The 26,851-nt window shown below is 44.0% G+C and overlaps 1 protein-coding gene across 6 annotated transcripts in view; it reads left to right on the top strand.

Annotated features, from left to right (window-relative positions):
- LOC105937705 (SH3 and multiple ankyrin repeat domains protein 2) overlaps positions 1–26,851 on the top strand; it is a 308,586-nt gene that overhangs the window by 19,077 nt on the left and 262,658 nt on the right. For 5 of the 6 annotated variants that reach the window (XM_036135850.1, XM_036135847.1, XM_036135849.1 and 2 more), the window contains exon 2: positions 6,337–6,406. In XM_036135850.1, coding sequence (XP_035991743.1) covers positions 6,395–6,406 — 12 coding nt within the window. In that variant the 5' untranslated portion in view covers positions 6,337–6,394. Of the gene's footprint in view, positions 1–6,234; positions 6,258–6,336; positions 6,407–26,851 lie in introns of those variants that run through there. The other variant, XM_036135846.1, reaches the window with a different exon arrangement.

The following is a 26,851-nucleotide window of genomic DNA, read 5'->3' as shown; positions in this document are numbered from 1 at the left end:
GAGTTATTCAGATGTGCCCCCTGCTCTGTCAAGGTTGAAGAAAAAAACATAAATTGTCTCCCCGGATGGAAGGGAGTGGAGTGAGATAGTCAACATTTTCATGTGAGCTTCTTTATTTATTCCATATTTGTCTTAAAACCATCTCAGTGCTGCCCTCTTAGGGTGGAACGGTGGCTATTGCAGTTGAATTTTCCTATTGGTTCAAACGTTGCATGCTTTTATCACCGTCGCCCTGCGTTCAGGTATAAAAGCATCTCCGTCAGACACACGTCCGGTTGTCCCTGTGGCCAGTCAGACTCAGGACCTGGAATTACGAGCATTGAGCGCGTTGGTCGATCGGGTTTACCGTTACTGCTTTGAACGTCAGCCCATGTCGGCTTCTCTGCTTGCAACGTACTCAGCCATTGTAGAACATAACCTGTGAAAATGTTTGGATGGAACAGAAAAACCCAGCAACAACAAAGCTAAACTAAAACTGTTTTAACTTCCACAAAATGAGTCGTGTTTCTTCTCTGACTTCCACAGTAACAACAGGCTTTTATTGCAAAGTGCTTCCAGTGTAAAATAGGACTGGAACGAATGCTGGTGAACAGCGGGGGGTGGGGTGGGGGGGGCAGAACGGGCCAGAGACGGACGCTGTGTAAATTAGTGGTAGTGCGGCATTCATTGGATCACCGACAGGAGACGCCCTGCTGAGCTGCACGGGTGCCAGAATCATGCATGCTCAGTATGAGGGATTGCTGCAAAGCCATCAACAATGCAGACGACTGTCCACTGTGGCTCTACGCTCTTTCAGGAGGAGTGAATGCTGCTTGGAGAGACTTGATGCAATCAACTGCTTCCCATATATAGGAAATCTTTTGACCAATCTTTATAATCTGATTGAATTTGACTTTGGAAAGTGCCTCGAGATGACATGTTTCATGAATTGGCGCTATATAAGTAAAATTTAATTGAACTGAAAATGAATGTTCAGGAAACCAGCTAGAGACAGTTTTTCCACTGCAAAAAGGGAACTGAAGGTAAGTAGAATTTTACTTGAAATTTGTATATTTTTCTTTGATTTGAGCAGCTAAATGAGACCATTTGCCAATGGAATGAGTATTTTTACCCATAAAATAAGATAATTAGATATCCTGCACTTGAAATAGAGTGATGGAGATGAGTTGTCTATATTTTAAGTGCAAAAATCTTATTCCATTGGCAAATAGTCTTATTTACCTGCAGAAATCAAGGAAAAATGCACACATTTCAAGAAAATTTTACTTACTTTGAGTTCCCTTTTTCAATACTGATGCATGGATATGTTAGCTAAATGCTGACTCGTTAATACAGGTTAATATATCATGTTAAAGGAGCAATAAGTAAGATATTTACTGTAAAGTCAACCTAAATCATTCTCTTTGTCAACTGGGATGGAAGTAACATTCCCTATAAACAATCAATCAGTCACGTTTTTCTCCTTTCAACCTAGAGGTACGGTCCGGAACTACTTCAATTCAGAATGTAGCCCGTGTTTACTTCCTGGTTCCTCAGCCAATCAGATGAGAGTTCCCAGGGTTCCTATCACAGAGCGCAGCATTTGGTATTTTATCTTGGCAAAAGAGCAGCAGCCTGCAAACATGGAAGCCAGTAAGAGAAGCGGACCAGAACCAGAACAGAATACATCATCATAGACATTTTCTGTGGAAGTGAAAATTCACAGCAGCAACAAACCGTTTAAAAACAACATATTAGACTGTTTTGATTGGCAGGCTGTTGTGCTGATTTATAGCTCCTTTAAGTTAGTTAAGCAAAGTGGCTTTAATGTGGTATAATTTGTGTAAAGCTGCTAATATTTGTTTTTATTAATCTCATATGTTTGACTCACTTTTGTACCATAAAACACAACCAAACATACACAAGATGAATTCACTTAAAATAATTCAATCGGATTTTAAATGCAACTTGGGGGTTACAACCACATCTCCTTTCATGTTTTCTGAAATCTTGTTTTCTGAAATTACAAATATAAGTAATAAAATTGAAATATTGCCATGTTTAAAATGATTTTTGTTTTACCCGTTACATCCCTTACTAGTCAGTCGATGCTAGGAATAAACCCAATCGTCTTTCCTTTCTGTGCAGAACCTGTGCTCACTCTGGCTTTCCACAAATTTAAAATAAATTTCTATTTCCACGATAGAGCAGAGTCCGGTTGGAGACCTTTCATGTTCAGTGTTGTCATTTGGAGCTTAATGATCTGACTACTTACCCTGCAGATGTTCGAGGGTCAGTATCTTGACTCAGCCGCCGTGCGGCAGCTGAAACCTTAGATTATGTGAGTATTTAGTTTTAAAGAATTAAAGTCAGCCCCCTGGTGCTGAACTGTGGCTGTTAGTGATTATGAGGTTCTTTAGCCTCTAAGAAGAGGTGCGAGAAGATGAGAAATCATTACCTAGACCTCTGGAGAACACATCTCTGAGATGATGGTTACGCCCCTGAAAGACTTATTGAAAAATATAGTTGGTAATTTGAGGAATAGTACTTCAAATATATCAAATATATTCACCTCTGTGGGATGTTGATGCATCTGAGATCTTACTTGACTTTAAAAACCTTATAGGATGTTTTGCACTCCCTCATCAGATCAGTTGGTGCTCATTTTTGAATTGTGGGGATTAATTAAAGATATAATAAGTTGTTGACCCAGCAAAATGTTTTCTGTTATTATTTTTCTGCAGGTGAACATGTTTTAACCTCCAGCTGAATCTGTAGCATTAGAGCTTTAAACCTATTTGCAGGGCTTTTATCTGCATGCACACACTCGCATACATATTCAGTCCTTCTGCAGAAATCTCAGTAAAACGCTTTGGAACAAATAACATCACACTCAAGCAAAGACCAACTCTTTTCTTTTCCCCTTGTCAAGTCCAGCTTCATGGCAGCAGAATGCTGCTCTAGCTGCTGTAATTCTACCAAACACATCTGCTTTACAGGGGAAGCTTTACACCTATAAATCCTCCCTAACGATTTAATGCATTGCTGTTAAGGTATTACATACAAACATAACAGAAGATGAGAGAAAATGGGATAACAAGGACAGAGAAAGAAAGAGAAAGGGAAGAGACATTAATAAAACATTGAGACAGAAATGACTAAACCAAACAGCCAGCTGCTACAAAAAAATCATTTTAAAGCCACCGTGAGGAAACTGGGGAAAGATGACAACAGACACCAGCAGAGATAAAACTGACCAAAAAATAAGAAAATAAAAAAACAGATCGCAGCAGCAGCAGCAGCAGCAAGAATATAGAATAAAACTGTTGATGCTAATAGAGAGAACAGAGCAGCTCTCCTACTGTATCATGAAGTGTTGGGCAAGTTACTTAAAAAAGTAACTAGTCTATAGTTACTAGTTACTTCTCCCAAAAAAGTAACAGTTACTAACTCAGATACGTCTATTATCGAAGTAACTAGTTACCAGGCAAAGTGACTACAGTTACATTCCACAATCTGAAATGTCATTGGATGTGTAAGACGTTCCTGTTACTGGAGCTTTAGATACTCATGAGTTGAATTCTCAGATATCACATTTATAAAACGTGAAAGTCATCGGTTGGATTACTCTGTACTGAAAAACAGAACGTTGTCACTGACGGCATCAGAAAATAACGCCGTGGTTCCAAACACCGGTCATGAGTGCATACGTGTGTGTGTGAACATTTCAAATATTTGGTGTAAGCTTTCTGAAATGTGCTCAATGTGGACAGCAGGGGTTTTAATTCCAGCCAGGCTTACATGGGACGAGTGAAGAGTCGCTTCTTTTAGGAAACTCTCAGCAGGCGGCCAGAGATGAATGGATGTTGATGCTTTTAAAGCATTCCTGTAGTTTAAGGCTTGAATTTAACTACGCTTGTTCCTCTAGTGGGAAAATTTTAACCCATTTGAGACATTCTGCCACCTGCTGGCTAAGTAGTAATGCTGTAAATCTAATCCGCTGCAATCTTTGTTCTTCTGCAGAGTTTTAAACTAGGATGGTCTTGTGTGGATCATTGGAAACAGGCAGTTTACTTTGGGAAGGAACCTCATCCTTAAGGCAACTACTCTCCCTATGAGCAACACAGGCTTCTGCCGTCTTCTGTGGATAAAAGCTGAATGAATTTAGCTTTGTTAGCTTTGTTAGCTCTGAAAGCCTGGGACAGACGTTTCTTCTAAGGTATCTGATGTTTCCTGACTGTATCGTGGTGGTAGGTGACGTTTTAGGACTACAGCAGAACTGTGGATTCAGACCAGCTGATGGAGCAAAGTGATGAGCACGGATGGAGAAGTGTGATCGTGTCATGGAAGATACCTGTGGGCTTTAGAGGAAGACTGTTTTATCAGCAGATAATGTGTTTTTAATGTTATTGCAGTTGCTGTTCTGCTTGTTGTACCTGTCTGCCTGTCTCTGCGCGAAGCGAGCGCTGGAACCCGATGTCTTTGTATCACAAATGTGGTTCTGATCTTCCCTTTATCAAACCTGTTTGATCCGCATGGATTAGGAGAAGCGTTATTTTTCCCCAATCTACTGGCGAGAGTTTTGGAGATTAATTTTCAGGTCTACAGTTATCAGAGCTATTGGCTGATGGGATGTTTTGCTGGTTTCTGGAGCACGGTTACATTAGCAGAGTTCATTTTTGTACGTTCTTCTCTTTAATTTCTGTTATTTTATGAAATATCGGTGCCATAATGGTCCAGAACTGAGCTGGGAGACCATCTGGTCCTGGGGCTGCATTATTAGACATATGTTGAAGGCTCAGAGGATCCATGACCTGTTCATGCTGTGATTTTGGGAGATTGATATTAAAGAAATTCACCATTGTTAATGTCTGATGGATCATTGTCTGAAGAGTAAAAGTCTTGGTAGAAATTCATGAAAATATTGTTGATTACATCAGGATCATGACTAATAGACCCTGCTGAGCCTTTAACAGAGGTGATGGTTGCTTTTTCTTTTCTTTTAATTGATAAGTGGAATCTCCCATATTTCTTGCCGTGTTTAAAGCTCTTTAGGCAAAGAAAAAACTTGTCTATTACTTTCATTTAGTTCCAGTTGAGCTTTCCCTTAGCTTGTTCAGAAGCAGAGATGTTCTCCAGAAACTCAGTTTTAGTTCTAATTACAAAAAAACTTGGAATCCCTCTTCCTTTATGTGAAGGGATTATTTTTCCTCACATCACTGGTGGTTGTTTTCCAGGCAGAATGGCCTCAGTAGTGGCGAAAGGCAAAAGACGACCATCTGGTTGAACTGAGCGACCAGCCAAGAGGGGCAGAACCCCAGAACCCTACAGATCCAGAATCAACCGGTCAAAGACTGTCAGAGTAAAATAAAAATAAAAAGGTTTTCCTGAAACATTGTTTTTCTGAACACCAGAAACGGAAACAATTAACATAAAACCATAATGTTGTGAAACATCTTTCTTCCCAAACTGGATCTTCAGAGACGCGTGAGCAGAAAGGAACATTAGTACTTCCTGTTTGTTGGTGCATGCAGTTTTCTGATGCTCTAATTGAACTGTTTTCTAAATCCCAGATACTCTACGCTCCCAGCACACGATCCCGCTGCAGCGCCTGGAGATGTGAACTCTAAAAGCTGACAGATTTTTATTGCATCTTTGATCTTCAGCTTCTTGCCTGTTTGTTGTAGCCCTTCCTCCTCCTCCTCCTCCTCCTCTTCGTCCTCCTCCTCCTCGTTCCTCTCCACCAGCGCTCAGAGATCTGACAGCGTGCACAGGCGGACTTGTTAGCAGCAGCATCGCTGTGTAATCAGGTGGAGTTGAACATGAGCTAAATCCTTACTGTACAGGAAGCTCATTTATTATGCATCCACCGTGGGTCTCAGTTAAGACACGACGCACTAAATAAATCAGAGGGTTTGTTTGGCATTTAAGGAGATTATTAAGTTTGAGAAGAAATGCTTCCCCCTGGAATCAGAACCATTTCATAGATTTTATTTTTCTTTTCGTAAAATAAAGAGGACGTTTTCTCGGCGTTTCACCCGTTTCCCTCGCCAGGGACAGGAGTGGGGAGGAAAAGTGTTGTAGGTGGATGGCTTGATGTGATTAATGCTGATTCTTTGTGTCTAACATGTTGCATAACCCCACGATGAATTTGCATGTAAAAGAAAAAAAAAAAGAAGACAAGTGATACGAAGCAAAAACAGCATGAATAAAAGTGAAGGGTTAACAAAGGCAGCTTGCAGAAGATGTTGAAGCTGCGGCTGATTATCATGTTCCAGGTCTGCAAAGATGACGTTTTTAAGCTGCTAATATTTACATAGTGAAGTTATTTATTGGACGTTTCTGTTTCCCTCTCAGGGAGCTGCCGTGGAGCGGTGGACCTCCTCCTTCAGAGAGCCTTACTCCTCTGGACCTCATGGCTGAAATGGTACGTAGGATCCAGCTAAAGCTAACCAGGCACAGCTGGAGCTGAGGGTGAGCGGTGCCGAGGGTCCGAAGCGCCGCGGTTCTGAGGTTAAATCAGATGCACTGGTATGAAGATGTGCTCGTTAAAGGCCTCGCTGCTGCAGCTTTTCCTCTTTTCACTTTCAAATCCAACTCCAGATGTGTTTGAACTCAGCTTCATCTTGCTTTGAATGCTTATTTTGTGTTTGACTTTCCAATCAAAACTCTAAACTTTCAGAAGTATGGAGATGTGATAAATTATACGTCAATGCTTGAAATACGGCTGCATGCTTGTTCAGTTTGGACGGATTTCCAGCTTCAGATTTGATCTTGTTTTGTGTGTTGTTGTTTTTTCTAATGGCGGTGATGAATGCTCACTAGGGGGCGCTACAAACACAACAACCTGTTATCTTGCAGATGGATGTTAGAGCAGCTTGTGTGGTCTGCAGTGTTGGGAATCTCCTGCGTTTGGAGACAATGTGATGAATAGTGATGGCTTCCCTGCATCAGCACTGATGATTGTTGTTTTTGCTGCAGCCTCAGAGTTCAGAAGGTCCTGCACTTTAACCGTCTGCTGGTCCTTTTTAACCCCATTAGTGGCTCTTCTTTTGGGATTCTTGCAGTTTTTGGTCAAACGTGGAACTAAGTGTCGAGCGAGAGTGACACGAATGTTTCTACATGCTGTTCAGGATTATAACCCAGAGAGCAAACTGCCGCTGTCTTGCAAAAGTATTCACCCCCCCTTGGCATTTTTCATGTTTTGTTTCATCCCATCCAGGAAATATGGTTAACTGTTGGAGAGTTTTTACAATTTTATCTACAGAACATGCCGACAACCTTGAAGATGGATATTATTTTTGCTATGAAGCAATCGACAAATAGAACAGAATAACAGAAGTGTTTCTCCCGCCCCTTTATTAAGTCGGCACATTGTAGAGCCACCTTTCACTCTCCATGAGCTCGCCACATCTGGCTTTGGGGTTTCTGCCCGTTCCTCAAGGCTAAACTGCTCCAGCTCCTCCATATTGGTTGGTTTTCACTTCTTTTTACTTGGCCTGGACTTTGACTAGGCCATTTCCTCACATTTAAATGTTTCCCCTTAAATCCACCAGAGCAGGAGTGTCAAACCCATTTCTATATTGGGCCACTTTGGCATCATGAAGCCATTAAAAGGGCCGGTTACACCTGTATAGATGATACTTTTGGTTTCATTTCATTTCAGTTTACAGAAATATAAAAAATGCACAGTAACATAAAAGTGGCACCCTTAGCATTGGCCCCTTTACACACTTTATAAGGATATGTTCCTCTACTATTTGACATGATGTGCCTTTTTTGGCTCTTGAGGGCCGGATAAACCGCCATGATGGGCCGGATTTGGCCCGCGGGCCTTGAGTTTGACACCACTGCTCCACTGAGTGTTTTTTAGCATTCTGTTTCGGGTCGTCGTCCTGCTGGAAGGTGAACCTACGCCCAGTCTCAGCTCACAGGCAGGCTGACACCGGTTCTCCAGAACATCTCTGTATTTAGCTCCATGCATCTTTCCCACAACTCGGACCAGTTTCCAGTCCCTGCAGCTTGAAAAACGTCCCCCAGCATGATGCTGCCACCACCATGTTTCACTGAGGGGACGGGGTTTTGGGTTTGGGCCAGTCAGTGTCTTTTTTAGTGGCTGAAAGGTTCATTTTTAGTCTTATCTGACCAGAGCACCTTCGTCCATTCATTTGGCAAGGTGCCCACGTGCCTTTTGGCAAAGTCAGAATGTCCCTTCCTATCTTTAACACTAGGACATCAAAACTTCATCTTGCTTTGCAGATGGACGACACATAAACTTTCCCAACCAGGGTTATTAAATCACCAAATCAGGATTTTAATCAGGAAAGCATATGTTACGTCTCCCCAGCTGAATCATCGGCAAACTTTAAAGCTCCAGATGTAAAACCTTCTCAAAAAATTGTCAAAAAAGGTTAATATTTTAATACGATTTTAAGAATTACAAAGTAACTGTCCAAAAACTTTGCTTTCAGACACTAAATGAACCTCAGAAATAAATAATTCATATTTGTTTTAAAGACATTGCTCTCAAACAAAATTAAAGAACTTAACTTGAACATTACCTGAATTATTTAGTGTTAAATGATCCATCTGGATAAAAAAATGCTCCATGATTTTATTCTGGCTGCATCAAAAGTCTCCAGGCAAAGCAGAGATCTGGCTTTTAAAGGAGTAAAATTAATAGTAATAATAGTTATATCAACTTTATTGTCATAGAAACATCCCTTACAATGAAATTTGCTCTTTGCATTTATCTCATCCTCTTGGGGAGCAGTGTGAAGGTGCTTCCAGGATGTTTCTCTGTAAAGAGACTCTTTATGTGCAGCTGAGTCCGTGCAGACGGATGCAGACCGTGAGGACATTAAATGCTGCAGAACCGGAGCGATCAGCAGTGATGGTTCCGGTCTCTGCTGTATCCGGCCGGCCGTTAAAAAAACGTTCAGACGAGAATAACATTGTCTGGACAGAGAACCATAAAGCTGAGTAATTTCAGACGTTCACGGCAGTTTTGACGATGGAGTGCTTCCTGTTAGTCCTGATGCAGCATGCTATGGAGGCTGTGGGGGGGGGGGGGGGGGGTCCAAAGTGCTGCCCGGGGGTCATTTGTGGCCCTTGGACTGCAGTTTGAGAATGATACAAATATTATGTCGGCCGACCAGCACAGGGCAAAGTTATTACTAACAGATTAAAATCATTTTAAAATGGAAAATATCAGGTAAAACACAAATTATTTATTTTAATAACCACGCTTTTTGCATCATTTTTTAATTTCATATTAATAGGAACTCATCTTTCTAGTGACTTTTACTCAGCAGCAGATTTTGATGAACTCAAATCTGTGTTTTAATGAATTTATTACATTACAGTCTTTTCAAAGAAAACAGACAGTGGATGCTTTTCATGCAAAACACCTTTCTAAGTTTTGGATCTATCAGGATTTTAATGTCAATTTCCTACAAATAATCCACCTGTTTATAATATTACATGCTCAGTTTATTGTTGCGCGCATACATTTCACAATTTAGTTTTTATGATTTTACTTCACCTGAAAATGCTTCTGAGTTGACAGTTTTTGTCCCATGTGACCTATTGATGCAAAACGAGACGATAGCTTCTGATTATCCGTACACTTTAGACAAATCTTTCTTTCAGAAGCTGATTTTAAATATTTCCCTCATCACCGAACTGAAACAGAGACAGAGCCCTTTCTTTGACGGTTCCATCTGTCTTTATCTACTTTAGTTTCATGGCCTCCAGCTGAGGAACCAACTCTGGTGTGGATGCTTCAGAGGTCACAACTGAAGATCGCGGCTTGAAGACGCCAACAGAAGCGCATCATCACTGAGTTTCCCTCCTCTCCACAACTAAACCTGGAGATTCTGTCCATAACCGACTGGATTCAGGATGAGGTGAAGCGTTAACTGGGGCCCAGTTCACAAGTTGGAGGATATCTGGAAAAAAACTGGTATCATTTTCTGCGTTTTGGCCTCTAATCCACACCAAAACTCAGTTTTCCATCTCTAAAAACGGTTAATTCTGAAAACAGCAACAAAAATTGCTAAAAACTCCACAGAGACGGAGTTTTAGGGTCCAACGTCACGTTGTTACAGACGTGGCCGAGTAAAAATTAACGCTATCAGAGCCGAATTACGTTTATTTCCTGCTGACGTTGCCACACAGCATTTCCTGTCGAGCCTTCAAAGTAAAAGTATACATGGAACGTTATAAACCTCACAGTTGGTTCGTTTGGCTCCGACACGCTGAGGAGCGAAGGAGGAAGAGCAGCTGGAGGTCCGCAGTTTCACACCAACTCTCAACGCCACCACTGTTTTGAAGGCTTCTGATTGGCTGACACGGGTTTTAGCTTAGCGGTAAACTGCAGGTAGTCCCGCTCTGTGCCCCCCCACAGAGAGACGGCTGTAACCCGTCTCTACGACCAGGGTAACTTTCCTAACCACCTCGGCACCTTCGCCTGAGTGAAGACCAGGACATCGCTCGGTGGCCAGCGTGTCGGCCACGCGGCTCCTTCTGATGCCTGCTGAGGTCGGACAGCTGGTCAGCGTTTTCTTTCCAGCAGCGGACGATAAAGTCTCCCAGAGAGGCTGAGGAGTGAGATCCCTCGGTGGCTGTGACACTCTCTTCCTTTGTGTTTAACAAACTTGGACTACTGAGATGCTGCCTGGCACGTTTTACACTGAAAGATCTGCAGAGATACATGTTTAATGATCCATTTTTAATGGCTTCAGTGGTTTGAATATTGCTGAATAGTAACACGAGGCCTCTAGTTACCGACGGTAAAAAAAAAAAAAAAAAAGTCGTGACAGGAGGAAATGTCTGAGATTCTGCTCTTTGTTTGTGTTTACATCAATAAAATCAGTTATTTTGTCATTTTTCTTTCATAATTCAGGATTCCCTGCATCAGTGCCTGGCTGTAGGCGTATTTAATCCTTTCATTCAACGATTATTGAAAGAGAGGAAATTTCTCTCTGTCCAGCTGACATTTAGTCCTCCCGCTCGCTCGTCAATAACGGGTCAACGACTTCACAGTTGGTGCAAACTGGGCCACGGCGTGCGCCGGGCGCTAACACCTGGACCCCAACGCTGCCACGTGTGAATGGGAAGAAATGCCCGCTGCTTTCAGGCCGCATGTCCGCAGAATCAGGAGCGGATGTCTGGTTCTCCTGAGGTCGCTCTGTTCAGGCTCCTCAGATTCATCGATGAGGCGTTTTTTTTGTGTTTTATTGTGACAGGCCGCCACGTTTTCATGGTGGAGCCTCTCAACAGGCGAGTGATTGCCTCTGTGTGTCTGCTGGATGGTCTTTATTCAGCTCATACTGTCCTCTTTAAATTTGTGTCATTTATCTCAAGCGGCTCCATTGATTGTCGCCTCCTTGCCCTGCCTGCCATCGATTGGACGCTTTGTCCACTTGTCGTGTCTCTTTGTTTTCATAAGCTGTGAAAGGACGGAGCAGAAACGCGCCGTTACCAACGCCATGCTCCGTTTCTCACGTTATTTGCTTTTTATCCTGAAACATATTCTCGGGATGCATCCTAAAAGCTTTTTCATTTTGTCAGTTTCGCATTGCACCCGGTTAAAATCGGATTCATTTGGAGATCGCAGATGGCTGCTAATACAAGAGACGCCAGCTTGAAAAGTCTGCTTGGGAGACGGCGGAGTGCAGGCAGATAAAAGTGGGACATGTTGAGAAAAACGTGTGTGTGTGTGTGTGTGAGGATGAGGAGGTGGGCTCCAAGTTTTTGAGTGAGCAAATAAATTACCAGCCAAGAGAACAAATTTGGCAAAGAACACCGAGAATGAGGGCGCAAGATAAACAACGCTGGGATTAAATTAAAAGGTTAGAGACGCAGAAAGGCCCGGCCCACCAGCTCTTCTTCTGCAAAGGTCACTTTAGCATCAATTAACTATAATCCATGTTTTTGGTGCGGTGCACAGAGACATCTGCTGCCAAGCACGGTGGCGGAGGGCTGATGCTCTGGGCTCCTTCTGCATGCATTGGGTCCACCATGAGCTCCACTGAGGACCAGAGACCAGAGAGATGTCCGTCTGTCCAGCAGCTGAAGCTCGGACCTAACCGGGTCGTCAACAGAAGCAGATCCACAACAGGACGGCTAAAAAAAGAAAGCAATCAAAGTGCTGTAATGGCCTAGTCAAAGTCCTGTCGTCAACCTGACTGAAGCGCTGTGGTGGGACTGTTAGAAACCTGCAATGAACTGCAGCAACGTAGAAAAACAACGATCTTAGACATTGATAATAGATAAAAACAGAACAGAGATGTCCTTCAGGTGTTCCAGCAGCTAATAGACAGGTGAGGCTCACACACAGGTAAAAAATGTAAAAAACAGAAATGAGAATAGGAGACTGTACAGTAAGAGCGAAGTTACATCATAATAAACATTATTAGAAACTTGCCGTGACTATATTTATATGAACATAATTAGTTGCTAAATTATCAAGAAATCTAGCAGATTATTTTTTTTTATCAGTTCTGGAAAGATTTGAAATTGTGAAATGGAAAAGATGCAAAGAGCCTGGAGGGTCGAGCAGCGAAACGAGCAACAGAAGGGAGGAAGGCTTCGGTTTGCACGGTGTGGCGCATTTAATGACCAGCAGCAGGCTGAGAATCGCTCTCAGCTTGCAGGAAAAATAAAAACTCTCAGGCGTCAGAAAGTGGAAACATTATCCCCACTGGAGTCCCGACGGCTCTCCTCTAAGAAAGAGATGAAAGATTATGGATGCCCTGGTGCTGTCTGAGGAGAAGAGGAGAACCTAATAAACCAAACTAAACCTCGCAGGTGAGGATGTTTGAAAAGAAAGAAACTCTTTGCTGCAGCTAAAACTCTGAAATCAGCCTTTAAATGAAGCGTTCTCACCTGATAGAGGTGTTCTGATGGAGAGCACGATGCCAGCCTGAGAAGGTAGATCATTGATGGGGATCAGATGTGTAGGAGCAGCAGATCAGCCCTGAAGGACGCGACTAAGAGTTCACACTAAGCGTTTAATAGGAGCTGTGACGTAAACTCTGCTAATGCTGAGTTTCTCTGCCATGGCACCATGAAAACATCTGCTGCAGTCTGCAGTAACTATTTTAGGTTGCTAGTTAATATTTTAGGCTGGGTATTTAAACTTGGTCTTAAACATTGATTTGTCCGTGGTTACCTTGAAATATCTTCACTGACTATGAACTGACTTTATAACTAATTTCGACATTTTTTGCTCTTTCTTGCGTTAATGTCGTTAGATAAGACCCCGTCTCTCATTCAGGAGGGTGGGGTTTGAATCCCGACTGGGGAGTTCTGTTTTTAGGGGAGTGGTGGCCTAGTGGTTAGAGCATTGAGCCTGGGTCCTGGAGGTTCTGAGTTCAACTCCCAGTGACTCTGGGTCCCTGAGCAAGACCCCTTTACCCAGATTACACCCTGGACGCCGCACATGGCAACCCACTTCTCCCCAAGGGGATGGGTTAAATGTTGCAATCACAATAAAGATCATTTTATTACAGCGTCTTTAAGAATCATGAATAATTTATTTGTCACCACATATTACCGCAGCAAAATTTCTCTTTGGCTACTCCGGTTCACATTACACGTAATGAAGGCAAGAAACAAAACAAACAGGCAATGAACAAGGGTGACATTTTTAATTTTCTTTTTTTTTAACGTTCAGGAGAGTCACAGATGAAGATAATGAGGTGATAAGGTGCTTATTGAACAGTGATGATCTGAGGCTTCGTCTACAGCAATATGCATTTAGATATTCAGAGATGATAGTTAGCAGTAAACAGTAACATTAAGGTGATTATAACGTATGACGGGTTAGTAACAGTGGGCTGAATGCTTAAAGGCATACTGTGCAACATTTTTCAGTTAATTAATGTGTTCCATACCGTTTTGGATGATTAAATGAGTAATTTCAGGTTGAACAAAGGTTTTCTCGGCCGCCCTGGTGGTCTGTGGGGGAAATACCGTACTTGCAATTGCAGGAGCCCTCGGCCCGCACCCACAGGCTCAGAAGTCTGGTGCAAGACCGCGAGAGTCCGTCTTGCTTTACAGCGAGAACTCCATGTGTTTTTGCCCTGCCATTCACTATATGCACGCGCGAAAGCAACAACAAAGAACCGCGTGTTAACGTCAAATAAACATGCAAGCATATCGAGTTTATTATTATTATAATTTTATTTATTTATTTATTTTTGAATGTTGGCGAGATGCTACCGCGGCGGCCTCGCCAAGATAGCGCTGCGGGAAACCCTGATGTTCATACCTTCACTGTGTTAGTCATTGTTTGTACTGCCGTTTTTTCCACTTTTCGTTGCGTTCGCCTGTCTGCTAAGCTCAAAACAACCGCGCCTGGCTTGACGGAGAAACCAGAACAGCTGAGCATCTTTACGACAGTGCACTTTTACTTTCGCCCTCTGGGGGGAGCCTCGCTGGAAAATCAACCCCGGTTGCATAGTATACCTTTAAGCGTTGGACTGCAGTCTCCATCAGGGGGCGATTGCCTTCACAGCTCTGAGGAAGAAGCTGATTCTGAGTTTAGTAGTTCTGGCTTTGAGGCTCTGAAGCGTTTACTTGATGGGAGAGGAGCAAACTGCTGTTGAAAAGACTTTTAAGCTATATTTGGTATGATGAGCAACCTGGAAAAGCTTAAACATTAATGTCCCATCAGCGTATAACAACCATTATGGAAATAAAGTAAAACACATCAACATAGCTTTGTTTAAAAGCTAGCGGGTAGCTTAGCTTGAGAGTTCAATTCAATTCAATTCAATTTTATTTATATAGCGCCAATTCATGAAGCATGTCATCTTGAGACACTTTACAAAGTCAAGTTCAATCAGATTATACAGATTGGTCAAACATTTCCTATATAAGGGAACCAGTTGATTGCTTCAAAGTCCCGACAAGCAGCATTCACTCCTGGAGAAGCGTAGAGCTACAGGGAGAGTCGTCTGCATTGTTGATGGCTTTGCAGCAATCCCTCATACTGAGCATGCATGAAGCGACAGTGGAGAGGAAAACTCCCCTTTAACAGGGAGGAGAACCTCCAGCAGAACCAGAACCAGGCCCAGTGTGAACGCTCATCTGCCTCCACCCACTGGGGCTTAGAGAAGACAGAGCAGAGACACAGAAAGCACAGAAGCTCACATTGACCCAGGAGTACTTTCTATGTTAGAGAAGACAGAGCAGAGACACAACAAGTTCCAGATCTGAATCTCAGTCAAACCTTAAAACACAGTGAAACACATTAAAGAGAAACCATTTTAAGTGATTAGTCCTATCTCTGCCAAACTTCGGTCGTTGTTGTTGACTTTGAGGCTTTAGCCAGTTGCGTTGCAGTTCCAGCCGGCGGTGAGGAAGCGGCTACCAGGCCTGGGTGAGCTCTACCGGGTTCCTGGTGGGCTGCGCTCGGCCCGGGGAGCGTTCGGTTCTGAAGGATTTCCTTAGGCTTCCTGTGAACTTATGGTCAGCTTTTTTCCTGCAAAGCTGAGGAAAGATTACAAACATTTCCATTGCTGTCGGCTGCTTAGGTTTCTAAGGTTTCGATCGTAGCCCGCGCCGATGTGGTGGTCTCTGAACTCCACCTTTTCTCCCCCGTGGCTTTGTCCCTCTGCAGTGTCGACCTTCTCCTCACGAGGTCCACGGAAAAGAGGAGAGGGAAGGAGAGTCTGCAGCTCATGTCTGTTTCCAAATACATCTGGACGTTTTAACAGTAAAATATATTCTTTTGTGTCGTACCGTCCGTTTGTGTCGCTGCAGCTTGGTGGCGTTGGGTTTAAAATGCAGCAGAATTTTACGCTGAAGAAGCCTTTTGAATGAGAGCTGATAAATCTTTAAGAAATAAGACAATAAGTCCAGTTGCTTTGTACTGCAGCGCTTAGGATGGATGACTGAGAATCTGCCTCTAGGTACCTAACTATTTATCCCATTAGGGCTTTTGAAGCAACATATCAGATAAAATGAGTCCAGTGACCCTGAGCCAGTCTCAGCATCTCTGCTGCAAATGAAACCAGAAGCCTTCACACAGAAACACCTTTAAAAAAGACATCAATGTCTCTTCATGCATATTTTCTTTCAGATGTAAATAAAAGAACTGAAGTATGGGGTGGTTGGAGGCCACATTGACTACAAGACTCAAAAACCTTGAAATTAGAAAACGCCTGCAGATCAGAACTGTAATTTATAATGTTTTATAAATATCTACACAGCCCTGGGTTAAAAGGACATGAAAAATGAAGCCTTCATATGTGTTCTCCAAAGCTTCCAGTACTCCCAGCTAGTCGTAGTCCTGCTTCCATCACCTTGCAGCTGATTATTGGCAGAGTTTCCTGGTAAGGCTGCTCTTTGCTCCACCGTGATGATAGTTTTGGTTTGGCTGCCTTATTCTCTGCCCTTCTGTATGTCTGTCTGTCATAAAGCTGGTATTTTGGACACAGACACAAAATCAAGTCTGAAAAGAAATATTCCAGTGTAATGCAATGAGAAAGCGTCCCAAAGTAAAGCAACTTTCTACGCTCTTTTCAGTAAAAGACGATACAAAGTGCCATACATGAAAATAAAAACATAGCAAAGAAAAGCATTAAAGAGACAGAGGGGAAAACATTAGGTTCTGGTTCTGGTTCTGGTTCTGGTTCTGGTTCTGCAGAGCAGGCTGGAGCCAGAAGACCTGAGTGGTCTGGAGGGTTGATGCCCTGATAACAAGTCTGTGATGTATTTAGGTGCTAGTTCAGAACCGGGTCCATGTTCTCTACGTTCTTAGTCTTAGTGGAAGGACTTCAGAACCGGGTCCATGTTCTCTACGTTCTTAGTCTTAGTGAGGACTTCAGAACCGGGTCCATGTTCTCTACGTTCTTAGTCTTAGTGGAAGGACTTCAGAACCGGGTCCATGTTCTCTACGTTCTTAGTCTTAGTGGAAGGACTTCAGAACCGGGTCCATGTTCTCTACGTTCTTAGTCTTAGTGGAAGGACTTCAGAACCGGGTCCATGTTCTCTACGTTCTTAGTCTTAGTGGAAGGACTTCAGAACCGGGTCCATGTTCTCTACGTTCTTAGTCTTAGTGGAAGGACTTCAGAACCGGGTCCATGTTCTCTACGTTCTTAGTCTTAGTGAGGACTTCAGAACCGGGTCCATGTTCTCTACGTTCTTAGTCTTAGTGGAAGGACTTCAGAACCGGGTCCATGTTCTCTACGTTCTTAGTCTTAGTGAGGACTTCAGAACCGGGTCCATGTTCTCTACGTTCTTAGTCTTAGTGGAAGGACTTCAGAACCGGGTCCATGTTCTCTACGTTCTTAGTCTTAGTGGAAGGACTTCAGAACCGGGTCCATGTTCTCTACGTTCTTAGTCTTAGTGGAAGGACTTCAGAACCGGGTCCATGTTCTCTACGTTCTTAGTCTTAGTGAGGACTTCAGAACCGGGTCCATGTTCTCTACGTTCTTAGTCTTAGTGGAAGGACTTCAGAACCGGGTCCATGTTCTCTACGTTCTTAGTCTTAGTGGAAGGACTTCAGAACCGGGTCCATGTTCTCTACGTTCTTAGTCTTAGTGGAAGGACTTCAGAACCGGGTCCATGTTCTCTACACTCTTAGTCTTAGTGGAAGGACTTCAGAACCGGGTCCATGTTCTCTACGTTCTTAGTCTTAGTGGAAGGACTTCAGAACCGGGTCCATGTTCTCTACGTTCTTAGTCTTAGTGGAAGGACTTCAGAACCGGGTCCATGTTCTCTACGTTCTTAGTCTTAGTGGAAGGACTTCAGAACCGGGTCCATGTTCTCTACGTTCTTAGTCTTAGTGGAAGGACTTCAGAACCGGGTCCATGTTCTCTACGTTCTTAGTCTTAGTGGAAGGACTTCAGAACCGGGTCCATGTTCTCTACGTTCTTAGTCTTAGTGAGGACTTCAGAACCGGGTCCATGTTCTCTACATTCTTAGTCTTAGTGGAAGGACTTCAGAACCGGGTCCATGTTCTCTACGTTCTTAGTCTTAGTGAGGACTTCAGAACCGGGTCCATGTTCTCTACGTTCTTAGTCTTAGTGGAAGGACTTCAGAACCGGGTCCATGTTCTCTACGTTCTTAGTCTTAGTGGAAGGACTTCAGAACCGGGTCCATGTTCTCTACGTTCTTAGTCTTAGTGGAAGGACTTCAGAACCGGGTCCATGTTCTCTACACTCTTAGTCTTAGTGGAAGGACTTCAGAACCGGGTCCATGTTCTCTACGTTCTTAGTCTTAGTGGAAGGACTTCAGAACCGGGTCCATGTTCTCTACGTTCTTAGTCTTAGTGGAAGGACTTCAGAACCGGGTCCATGTTCTCTACGTTCTTAGTCTTAGTGGAAGGACTTCAGAACCGGGTCCATGTTCTATACGTTCTTAGTCTTAGTGGAAGGACTTCAGAACCGGGTCCATGTTCTCTACGTTCTTAGTCTTAGTGAGGACTTCAGAACCGGGTCCATGTTCTCTACATTCTTAGTCTTAGTGGAAGGACTTCAGAACCGGGTCCATGTTCTCTACGTTCTTAGTCTTAGTGAGGACTTCAGAACCGGGTCCATGTTCTCTACGTTCTTAGTCTTAGTGGAAGGACTTCAGAACCGGGTCCATGTTCTCTACGTTCTTAGTCTTAGTGGAAGGACTTCAGAACCGGGTCCATGTTCTCTACGTTCTTAGTCTTAGTGGAAGGACTTCAGAACCGGGTCCATGTTCTCTACACTCTTAGTCTTAGTGGAAGGACTTCAGAACCGTGTCCATGTTCTCTACGTTCTTAGTCTTAGTGGAAGGACTTCAGAACCGGGTCCATGTTCTCTACGTTCTTAGTCTTAGTGGAAGGACTTCAGAACCGGGTCCATGTTCTCTACGTTCTTAGTCTTAGTGGAAGGACTTCAGAACCGGGTCCATGTTCTCTACGTTCTTAGTCTTAGTGGAAGGACTTCAGAACCGGGTCCATGTTCTCTACGTTCTTAGTCTTAGTGGAAGGACTTCAGAACCGGGTCCATGTTCTCTACGTTCTTAGTCTTAGTGAGGACTTCAGAACCGGGTCCATGTTCTCTACATTCTTAGTCTTAGTGGAAGGACTTCAGAACCGGGTCCATGTTCTCTACGTTCTTAGTCTTAGTGAGGACTTCAGAACCGGGTCCATGTTCTCTACGTTCTTAGTCTTAGTGGAAGGACTTCAGAACCGGGTCCATGTTCTCTACGTTCTTAGTCTTAGTGGAAGGACTTCAGAACCGGGTCCATGTTCTCTACGTTCTTAGTCTTAGTGGAAGGACTTCAGAACCGGGTCCATGTTCTCTACACTCTTAGTCTTAGTGGAAGGACTTCAGAACCGGGTCCATGTTCTCTACGTTCTTAGTCTTAGTGGAAGGACTTCAGAACCGGGTCCATGTTCTCTACGTTCTTAGTCTTAGTGGAAGGACTTCAGAACCGGGTCCATGTTCTCTACGTTCTTAGTCTTAGTGGAAGGACTTAAGAACCGGGTCCATGTTCTCTACGTTCTTAGTCTTAGTGAGGACTTCAGAACCGGGTCCATGTTTTCTACGTTCTTAGTCTTAGTGGAAGGACTTCAGAACCGGGTCCATGTTCTCTACGTTCTTAGTCTTAGTGGAAGGACTTCAGAACCGGGTCCATGTTCTCTACGTTCTTAGTCTTAGTGAGGACTTCAGAACCGGGTCCATGTTCTCTACGTTCTTAGTCTTAGTGGAAGGACTTCAGAACCGTGTCCATGTTCTCTACGTTCTTAGTCTTAGTGGAAGGACTTCAGAACCGGGTCCATGTTCTCTACGTTCTTAGTCTTAGTGGAAGGACTTCAGAACCGGGTCCATGTTCTCTACGTTCTTAGTCTTAGTGGAAGGACTTCAGAACCGGGTCCATGTTCTCTACGTTCTTAGTCTTAGTGGAAGGACTTCAGAACCGGGTCCATGTTCTCTACGTTCTTAGTCTTAGTGGAAGGACTTCAGAACCGGGTCCATGTTCTCTACGTTCTTAGTCTTAGTGAGGACTTCAGAACCGGGTCCATGTTCTCTACATTCTTAGTCTTAGTGGAAGGACTTCAGAACCGGGTCCATGTTCTCTACGTTCTTAGTCTTAGTGAGGACTTCAGAACCGGGTCCATGTTCTCTACGTTCTTAGTCTTAGTGGAAGGACTTCAGAACCGGGTCCATGTTCTCTACGTTCTTAGTCTTAGTGGAAGGACTTCAGAACCGGGTCCATGTTCTCTACGTTCTTAGTCTTAGTGGAAGGACTTCAGAACCGGGTCCATGTTCTCTACACTCTTAGTCTTAGTGGAAGGACTTCAGAACCGGGTCCATGTTCTCTACGTTCTTAGTCTTAGTGGAAGGACTTCAGAACCGGGTCCATGTTCTCTACGTTCTTAGTCTTAGTGGAAGGACTTCAGAACCGGGTCCATGTTCTCTACGTTCTTAGTCTTAGTGGAAGGACTTAAGAACCGGGTCCATGTTCTCTACGTTCTTAGTCTTAGTGAGGACTTCAGAACCGGGTCCATGTTTTCTACGTTCTTAGTCTTAGTGGAAGGACTTCAGAACCGGGTCCATGTTCTCTACGTTCTTAGTCTTAGTGGAAGGACTTCAGAACCGGGTCCATGTTCTCTACGTTCTTAGTCTTAGTGAGGACTTCAGAACCGGGTCCATGTTCTCTACGTTCTTAGTCTTAGTGGAAGGACTTCAGAACCGGGTCCATGTTCTCTACGTTCTTAGTCTCAGTGAGGACTTCAGAATCGGGTCCATGTTCTCTACGTTCTTAGTCTTAGTGAGGACTTCAGAACCGGGTCCATGTTCTCTACGTTCTTAGTCTTAGTGAGGACTTCAGAACCGGGTCCATGTTCTCTACGTTCTTAGTCTTAGTGGAAGGACTTCAGAACCGGGTCCATGTTCTCTACGTTCTTAGTCTTAGTGAGGACTTCAGAACCGGGTCCATGTTCTCTACGTTCTTAGTCTTAGTGAGGACTTCAGAACCGGGTCCATGTTCTCTACGTTCTTAGTCTTAGTGAGGACTTCAGAACCGGGTCCATGTTCTCTACGTTCTTAGTCTTAGTGGAAGGACTTCAGAACCGGGTCCATGTTCTCTACGTTCTTAGTCTTAGTGAGGACTTCAGAACCGGGTCCATGTTCTCTACGTTCTTAGTCTTAGTGGAAGGACTTAAGAACCGGGTCCATGTTCTCTACGTTCTTAGTCTCAGTGAGGACTTCAGAATCGGGTCCATGTTCTCTACGTTCTTAGTCTTAGTGGAAGGACTTCAGAACCGGGTCCATGTTCTCTACGTTCTTAGTCTTAGTGAGGACTTCAGAACCGGGTCCATGTTCTCTACGTTCTTAGTCTTAGTGAGGACTTCAGAACCGGGTCCATGTTCTCTACGTTCTTAGTCTTAGTGAGGACTTCAGAACCGGGTCCATGTTCTCTACGTTCTTAGTCTTAGTGGAAGGACTTCAGAACCGGGTCCATGTTCTCTACATTCTTAGTCTTAGTGGAAGGACTTCAGAACCGTGTCCATGTTCTCTACGTTCTTAGTCTTAGTGAGGACTTCAGAACCAGGTCCATGTTCTCTACGTTCTTAGTCTTAGTGGAAGGACTTCAGAACCGGGTCCATGTTCTCTACGTTCTTAGTCTTAGTGGAAGGACTTCAGAACCGGGTCCATGTTCTCTACGTTCTTAGTCTTAGTGGAAGGACTTCAGAACCGGGTCCATGTTCTCTACGTTCTTAGTCTTAGTGAGGACTTCAGAACCGGGTCCATGTTCTCTACGTTCTTAGTCTTAGTGGAAGGACTTCAGAACCGGGTCCATGTTCTCTACGTTCTTAGTCTTAGTGGAAGGACTTCAGAACCGGGTCCATGTTCTCTACGTTCTTAGTCTTAGTGGAAGGACTTCAGAACCGGGTCCATGTTCTCTACGTTCTTAGTCTTAGTGGAAGGACTTCAGAACCGGGTCCATGTTCTCTACGTTCTTAGTCTTAGTGGAAGGACTTCAGAACCGGGTCCATGTTCTCTACGTTCTTAGTCTTAGTGGAAGGACTTCAGAACCGGGTCCATGTTCTCTACGTTCTTAGTCTTAGTGGAAGGACTTAAGAACCGGGTCCATGTTCTCTACGTTCTTAGTCTTAGTGAGGACTTCAGAACCGGGTCCATGTTCTCTACGTTCTTAGTCTTAGTGGAAGGACTTCAGAACCGGGTCCATGTTCTCTACGTTCTTAGTCTTAGTGGAAGGACTTCAGAACCGGGTCCATGTTCTCTACGTTCTTAGTCTTAGTGAGGACTTCAGAACCGGGTCCATGTTCTCTACGTTCTTAGTCTTAGTGGAAGGACTTCAGAACCGGGTCCATGTTCTCTACGTTCTTAGTCTTAGTGGAAGGACTTCAGAACCGGGTCCATGTTCTCTACGTTCTTAGTCTTAGTGAGGACTTCAGAACCGGGTCCATGTTCTCTACGTTCTTAGTCTTAGTGAGGACTTCAGAACCGGGTCCATGTTCTCTACGTTCTTAGTCTTAGTGGAAGGACTTCAGAACCGGGTCCATGTTCTCTACGTTCTTAGTCTTAGTGGAAGGACTTCAGAACCGGGTCCATGTTCTCTATGTTCTTAGTCTTAGTGAGGACTTCAGAACCGGGTCCATGTTCTCTACGTTCTTAGTCTTAGTGAGGACTTCAGAACCGGGTCCATGTTCTCTACGTTCTTAGTCTTAGTGGAAGGACTTCAGAACCGGGTCCATGTTCTCTACGTTCTTAGTCTTAGTGGAAGGACTTCAGAACCGGGTCCATGTTCTCTACGTTCTTAGTCTTAGTGGAAGGACTGTAGATATTGAACAGGAGGGACCCAGGATGGAACCTTGGGGAACTAGTGTCATTTTTGTCATCTCTGATGTAAAGGTACCTGCTGACACTAAAAGTCTTTAAGTAGGATTTAAACCAGAACGGCCGACCCAGTTCTCCAGGCGTTCTAACAGAATGGAGAGATCGTCAGTATCGATGCTGCACTGAGGTCCAATAACTTAGCTGCCAAACATTTTTTTCTAAGCTTTTGTAGTTTATTTGGCTGAATTGGGACATTTTGTCAAGATAAGTTCTGGTTGGAGACAACTTTGGTTCTGAACTTGATGTGGATGTATAGACTGATCCTCTAATCTTTAGGATTTTCTCAGTAAAGATGTTAGCCCAGTCATTGCAGGCCCTGGTCGAGTCAGAGCAGAAAGATTCCCTTATTCAGTTTGAAAGAAGTTCAAACTGAACTTTTAAGCTGTTTTTAAGGGAAAAAAAAGGTTGACTGAGTTTCACCAACATGGCTCCTGTCTGTCTTGTTTTGGTGTTGTTTGAGTATTTATGCTGTGAGTGAATGAACTGCCTGTTAATACCAGGAAACTGAGACAATAACTAACACTAGTAACCAAAAGCACAGGAATAAAATAAAACAACCTCAATGATCAAACTAAACTCTATTCCTACAGATTCAGACACTGTCCCACTTTTAAGTTCGGATGGATCCTGCTGTGGGCACGGTTAAAAAAGAAGTGTTTAATGGAAAAGTCTGTCGATGGAGCAGAGGCTGAACTCATTTCTGGCACCAGAGGGTGGCTCCTCCACTCACAGTGGACTTCCTTTTTACAGTGATCCACACATCATCAAACGTATGTAAACCTACGTTAGAAGAACAGTTGATGCACGGTGCGAAGAATGCACCGCACCTCTTTGGTCTGGAGCCAAAAAGGCGTTAATGAGCTGGTCTTATGCTGAAGGCGCTCGTGCAAAGTGACAATGTGTGTTGCTGTAAAAATCCCCAAGATTTCCGTCTTTCTCCCAGCACGAATCCCAGCATGTGATTTCATGGTTAATTTCTACTTATGTCATTAAAATCTAATATGTTATTTCCTTCTTTCGGTGGAGATACGTATTCAGGGGTCGCCACAGCGAGTCGTCACTGTCATGATTTAGGTTTGTTTGTTTGGACTTTTCCACATTCAGCTCTGTCACCTCAGCCACAGCCACCAGCCAATCAGCTCAGTCATCTTTCAGCCTCCGCTCTGCACCTGATCAGCTCCACCTGCTGCGATTAATTAGTGTCAGCTCTGCTCACCTGTTCCCCTGCTCCTTTCATCCAGTCTCATCTTGTTACCTGCATGCATGTGTAGTTTGCTCCAGCAGCTTCCCTGTGTTTGTTCCTGTAGTTTCCCTGGATCCAGTCCTAGTTCACCTGCTAGTGCTTGTGTGCATCGCCTTGAAGGAAGGGTTCCTGTGGGATTCCAGTTTTTGCTCTGCTCATGCTGGAGACACGGTGGCATGAAGTCACATCTTGTCTACAGCTTCTGGTCAAGTTTGGTTTTGTCACCGATTCTGTATTTGAGTCTGGTTCTGCACACCTGCCTCGTCCGCCACTATTCCTCCGTTAAGTCTGGTTCTGTCTGCCTGCCTTTTCATCCAGGAACGTCTCGGTTCTCGAGTGCTGTTGGGTTTAGATTCATTCATCCATTCACTGTCCATGCCCGCTCAGGGGTCAGACATTGGGCTAAAGGCAGAGTGCTCACTAGTCCATCACAGCCATAGTCAATATCACCTAACAGCCATACTTTCTGACAATGAGAGAACCCTCGCATGCACAGGGAGAACATGCAAACTTCCTGCAGAAAAAAACAACATGCAGGGATTCTAACCTGGGATCTTCTTGCAGTAAAGCAACAGTGCTACCAACATCAGCACTGTGCAGCCTGTCTCAAAGGTGCTAGTGCTTTCTTCCTACCAGTTCTTGGGGTTTCCATCAGCACAAAAAGTTGGACTATCTCAAGCCCAGCTCTACATGTCCAGTGGAAGATCCACTTTCCTGCAGGAACTGGATATAAATGGGGTGAGAACCACAAAGAGGTCATATTCTTAGAAAAAAATGCAGCTTTAAAAGACAGTATATACATAATTATGCATTAGACACCCTGTTATCAAAATGTAAAACACTAGCAGTACCAAAATAATGTGCATTAGGTGATAGTCGGTGTGTAGTTGTAGAGCTTAAGTCTGCTGCTTAATTGCAAAGTAAAATCGCCAAAAAAAGCTGAATTCATGCATTTAAAAAATTAAACCAAAGTGTATTTCAAATTTGGCCACACAATGAGAATTTGAGAGCTTAATCAAAAGTTAGACATGGGATGTGTATTTCACATTCAGATCATGATAAATTAGACCCTGCTGGAGCCGAGGCTCCTGAACGTTTCCAGATAATGAGCTGAAGCTCCTTAAAGAATCCAATTAGCTCTAATAAGCTTCAGGCTACCTGAGGCTTAGCCTGGAGAGTGATTTTACTGTACCACACACACACACACACACACACACACACACACACACACACACACACACACACACACACACTCCTTCCTCTTGTCTGGCAGCCATTTCTATCTCTGGCTTCGCCTAATTTGTGTCACAAAACACATAAACATGGACGCATCCATGGGTGCCAACACTTCCTGGTTAGCTGCAGATCTGGGCCTCTGGGATGCGGTTGTTTGGTCCCTCTGGTGCTCTCGGTGACAGGTATTGATCAGGGGACGGTCGGCGCTCCGGTTTGATCTCTCAGTCAGAAACGCTCATTATTCTGCTGCTGCTCAGAATAAGGCAACATGAGCAGGAGGAGGAGGAGAAACTTACCCCACACACGTCTCAGCTCCCAGTTGGTCCACCTTCTCCTTTAAGAGAAAATGATGTTTATATGGGACCTGACCCCTAACATCTGGGTCCTTCATATTTTACAGTGAATGCATGTAAGATTTTACCTGACTCCGCCAGATAGATTTGCTCCGCATATCCATCTGGAAACTTCCGTTGAAGTAACTTTGGGAAGAGGCGAAAATACTGGTTAGCTGATTGGCCTATGTTGGTGATAGACGGGCCAAATGAACCAATCAGATTCGTCGTCGCTCGTAACAGAGTGACGACGAAAACACAACCACAAGCCAAGCTACTCTTGCTGCTGCAGGTAAAGGCTCGTTAGCTCAGCAAATAAATACTCTGTAATTCCGATAAAACTTGCTCGATAGCCACGCTAACGTTAGTTTCATCGGCTGAAGCCGCCATGTTGTTTAGACTGAACTGTCGATCTCCTCGTTGCGTCACACCTCAACCCGCCTCAAAGCCAACGCTGATTGGACGATCGTTTGGTGAACGGCTCCAAATTTTCTTTAACGGAGAGTAGCCAGACTGATCTGCGAGTGAAACCTTGAAAGCTCGCGAGATCAGGATGGTCTCACGAGGCTAATGTAAGAGTGCAGTCAAAACAAGAACAAATCAGAGTTTATTCTTTAGGTTCTGCAGGTCCAGCTCCTCCAACCTTTATGAACCATTTCAATCTCCTCTAAAGCCAAACATGTATAAACTAAAACCTACTTATAGCTCGAATAACAAAGCTTGTAAAGTTGGTAAATGATTAAATCTCCCTTCCCAGCTAACATTTATGGGTCAAAACCCCTAACACCCATGTCTACACCCGGGGTGGCCACCTCCAGCCCTGCAGAGCTGCCATCCTGCAGCTTTTAGCGGCATCTCTTCTCTGACACGGCAGAGGCAGCGCAGAGCTGAACCACTGGATGCTGATGAGGGAACTCTTTGGTTCAGGTGTGATGGAGCAGGCGTTCATCAAAGGGATGCAGGACGGCAGCTCTGCAGGACTGGAGGTGGCTCCGGTTGTTCCATAACGGGCCCAGATCAGAGCAGAGCCTCTAACTTTGGACTTTAAACTACTTCGTGGAACGCCTAATGTTCCAGGACGGAATCACTGTAAAACAAACGACTGCATTATAAAAACAGGAGCTGTATTAACGTGTAGGAATGTGTTTTTTTTTTACCTTTAGCAGATCTGCTCTCATTCTGGCTTTGTGCATCAGGGATTGATT

This window comes from Fundulus heteroclitus, chromosome 4 (assembly GCF_011125445.2).
Source record: "Fundulus heteroclitus isolate FHET01 chromosome 4, MU-UCD_Fhet_4.1, whole genome shotgun sequence".
NCBI classification, from domain to species: Eukaryota; Metazoa; Chordata; class Actinopteri; order Cyprinodontiformes; family Fundulidae; genus Fundulus; species Fundulus heteroclitus.
Note: the sequence above shows the minus strand (reverse complement) of the source record. Positions and strands in the feature narration are given on the sequence as shown.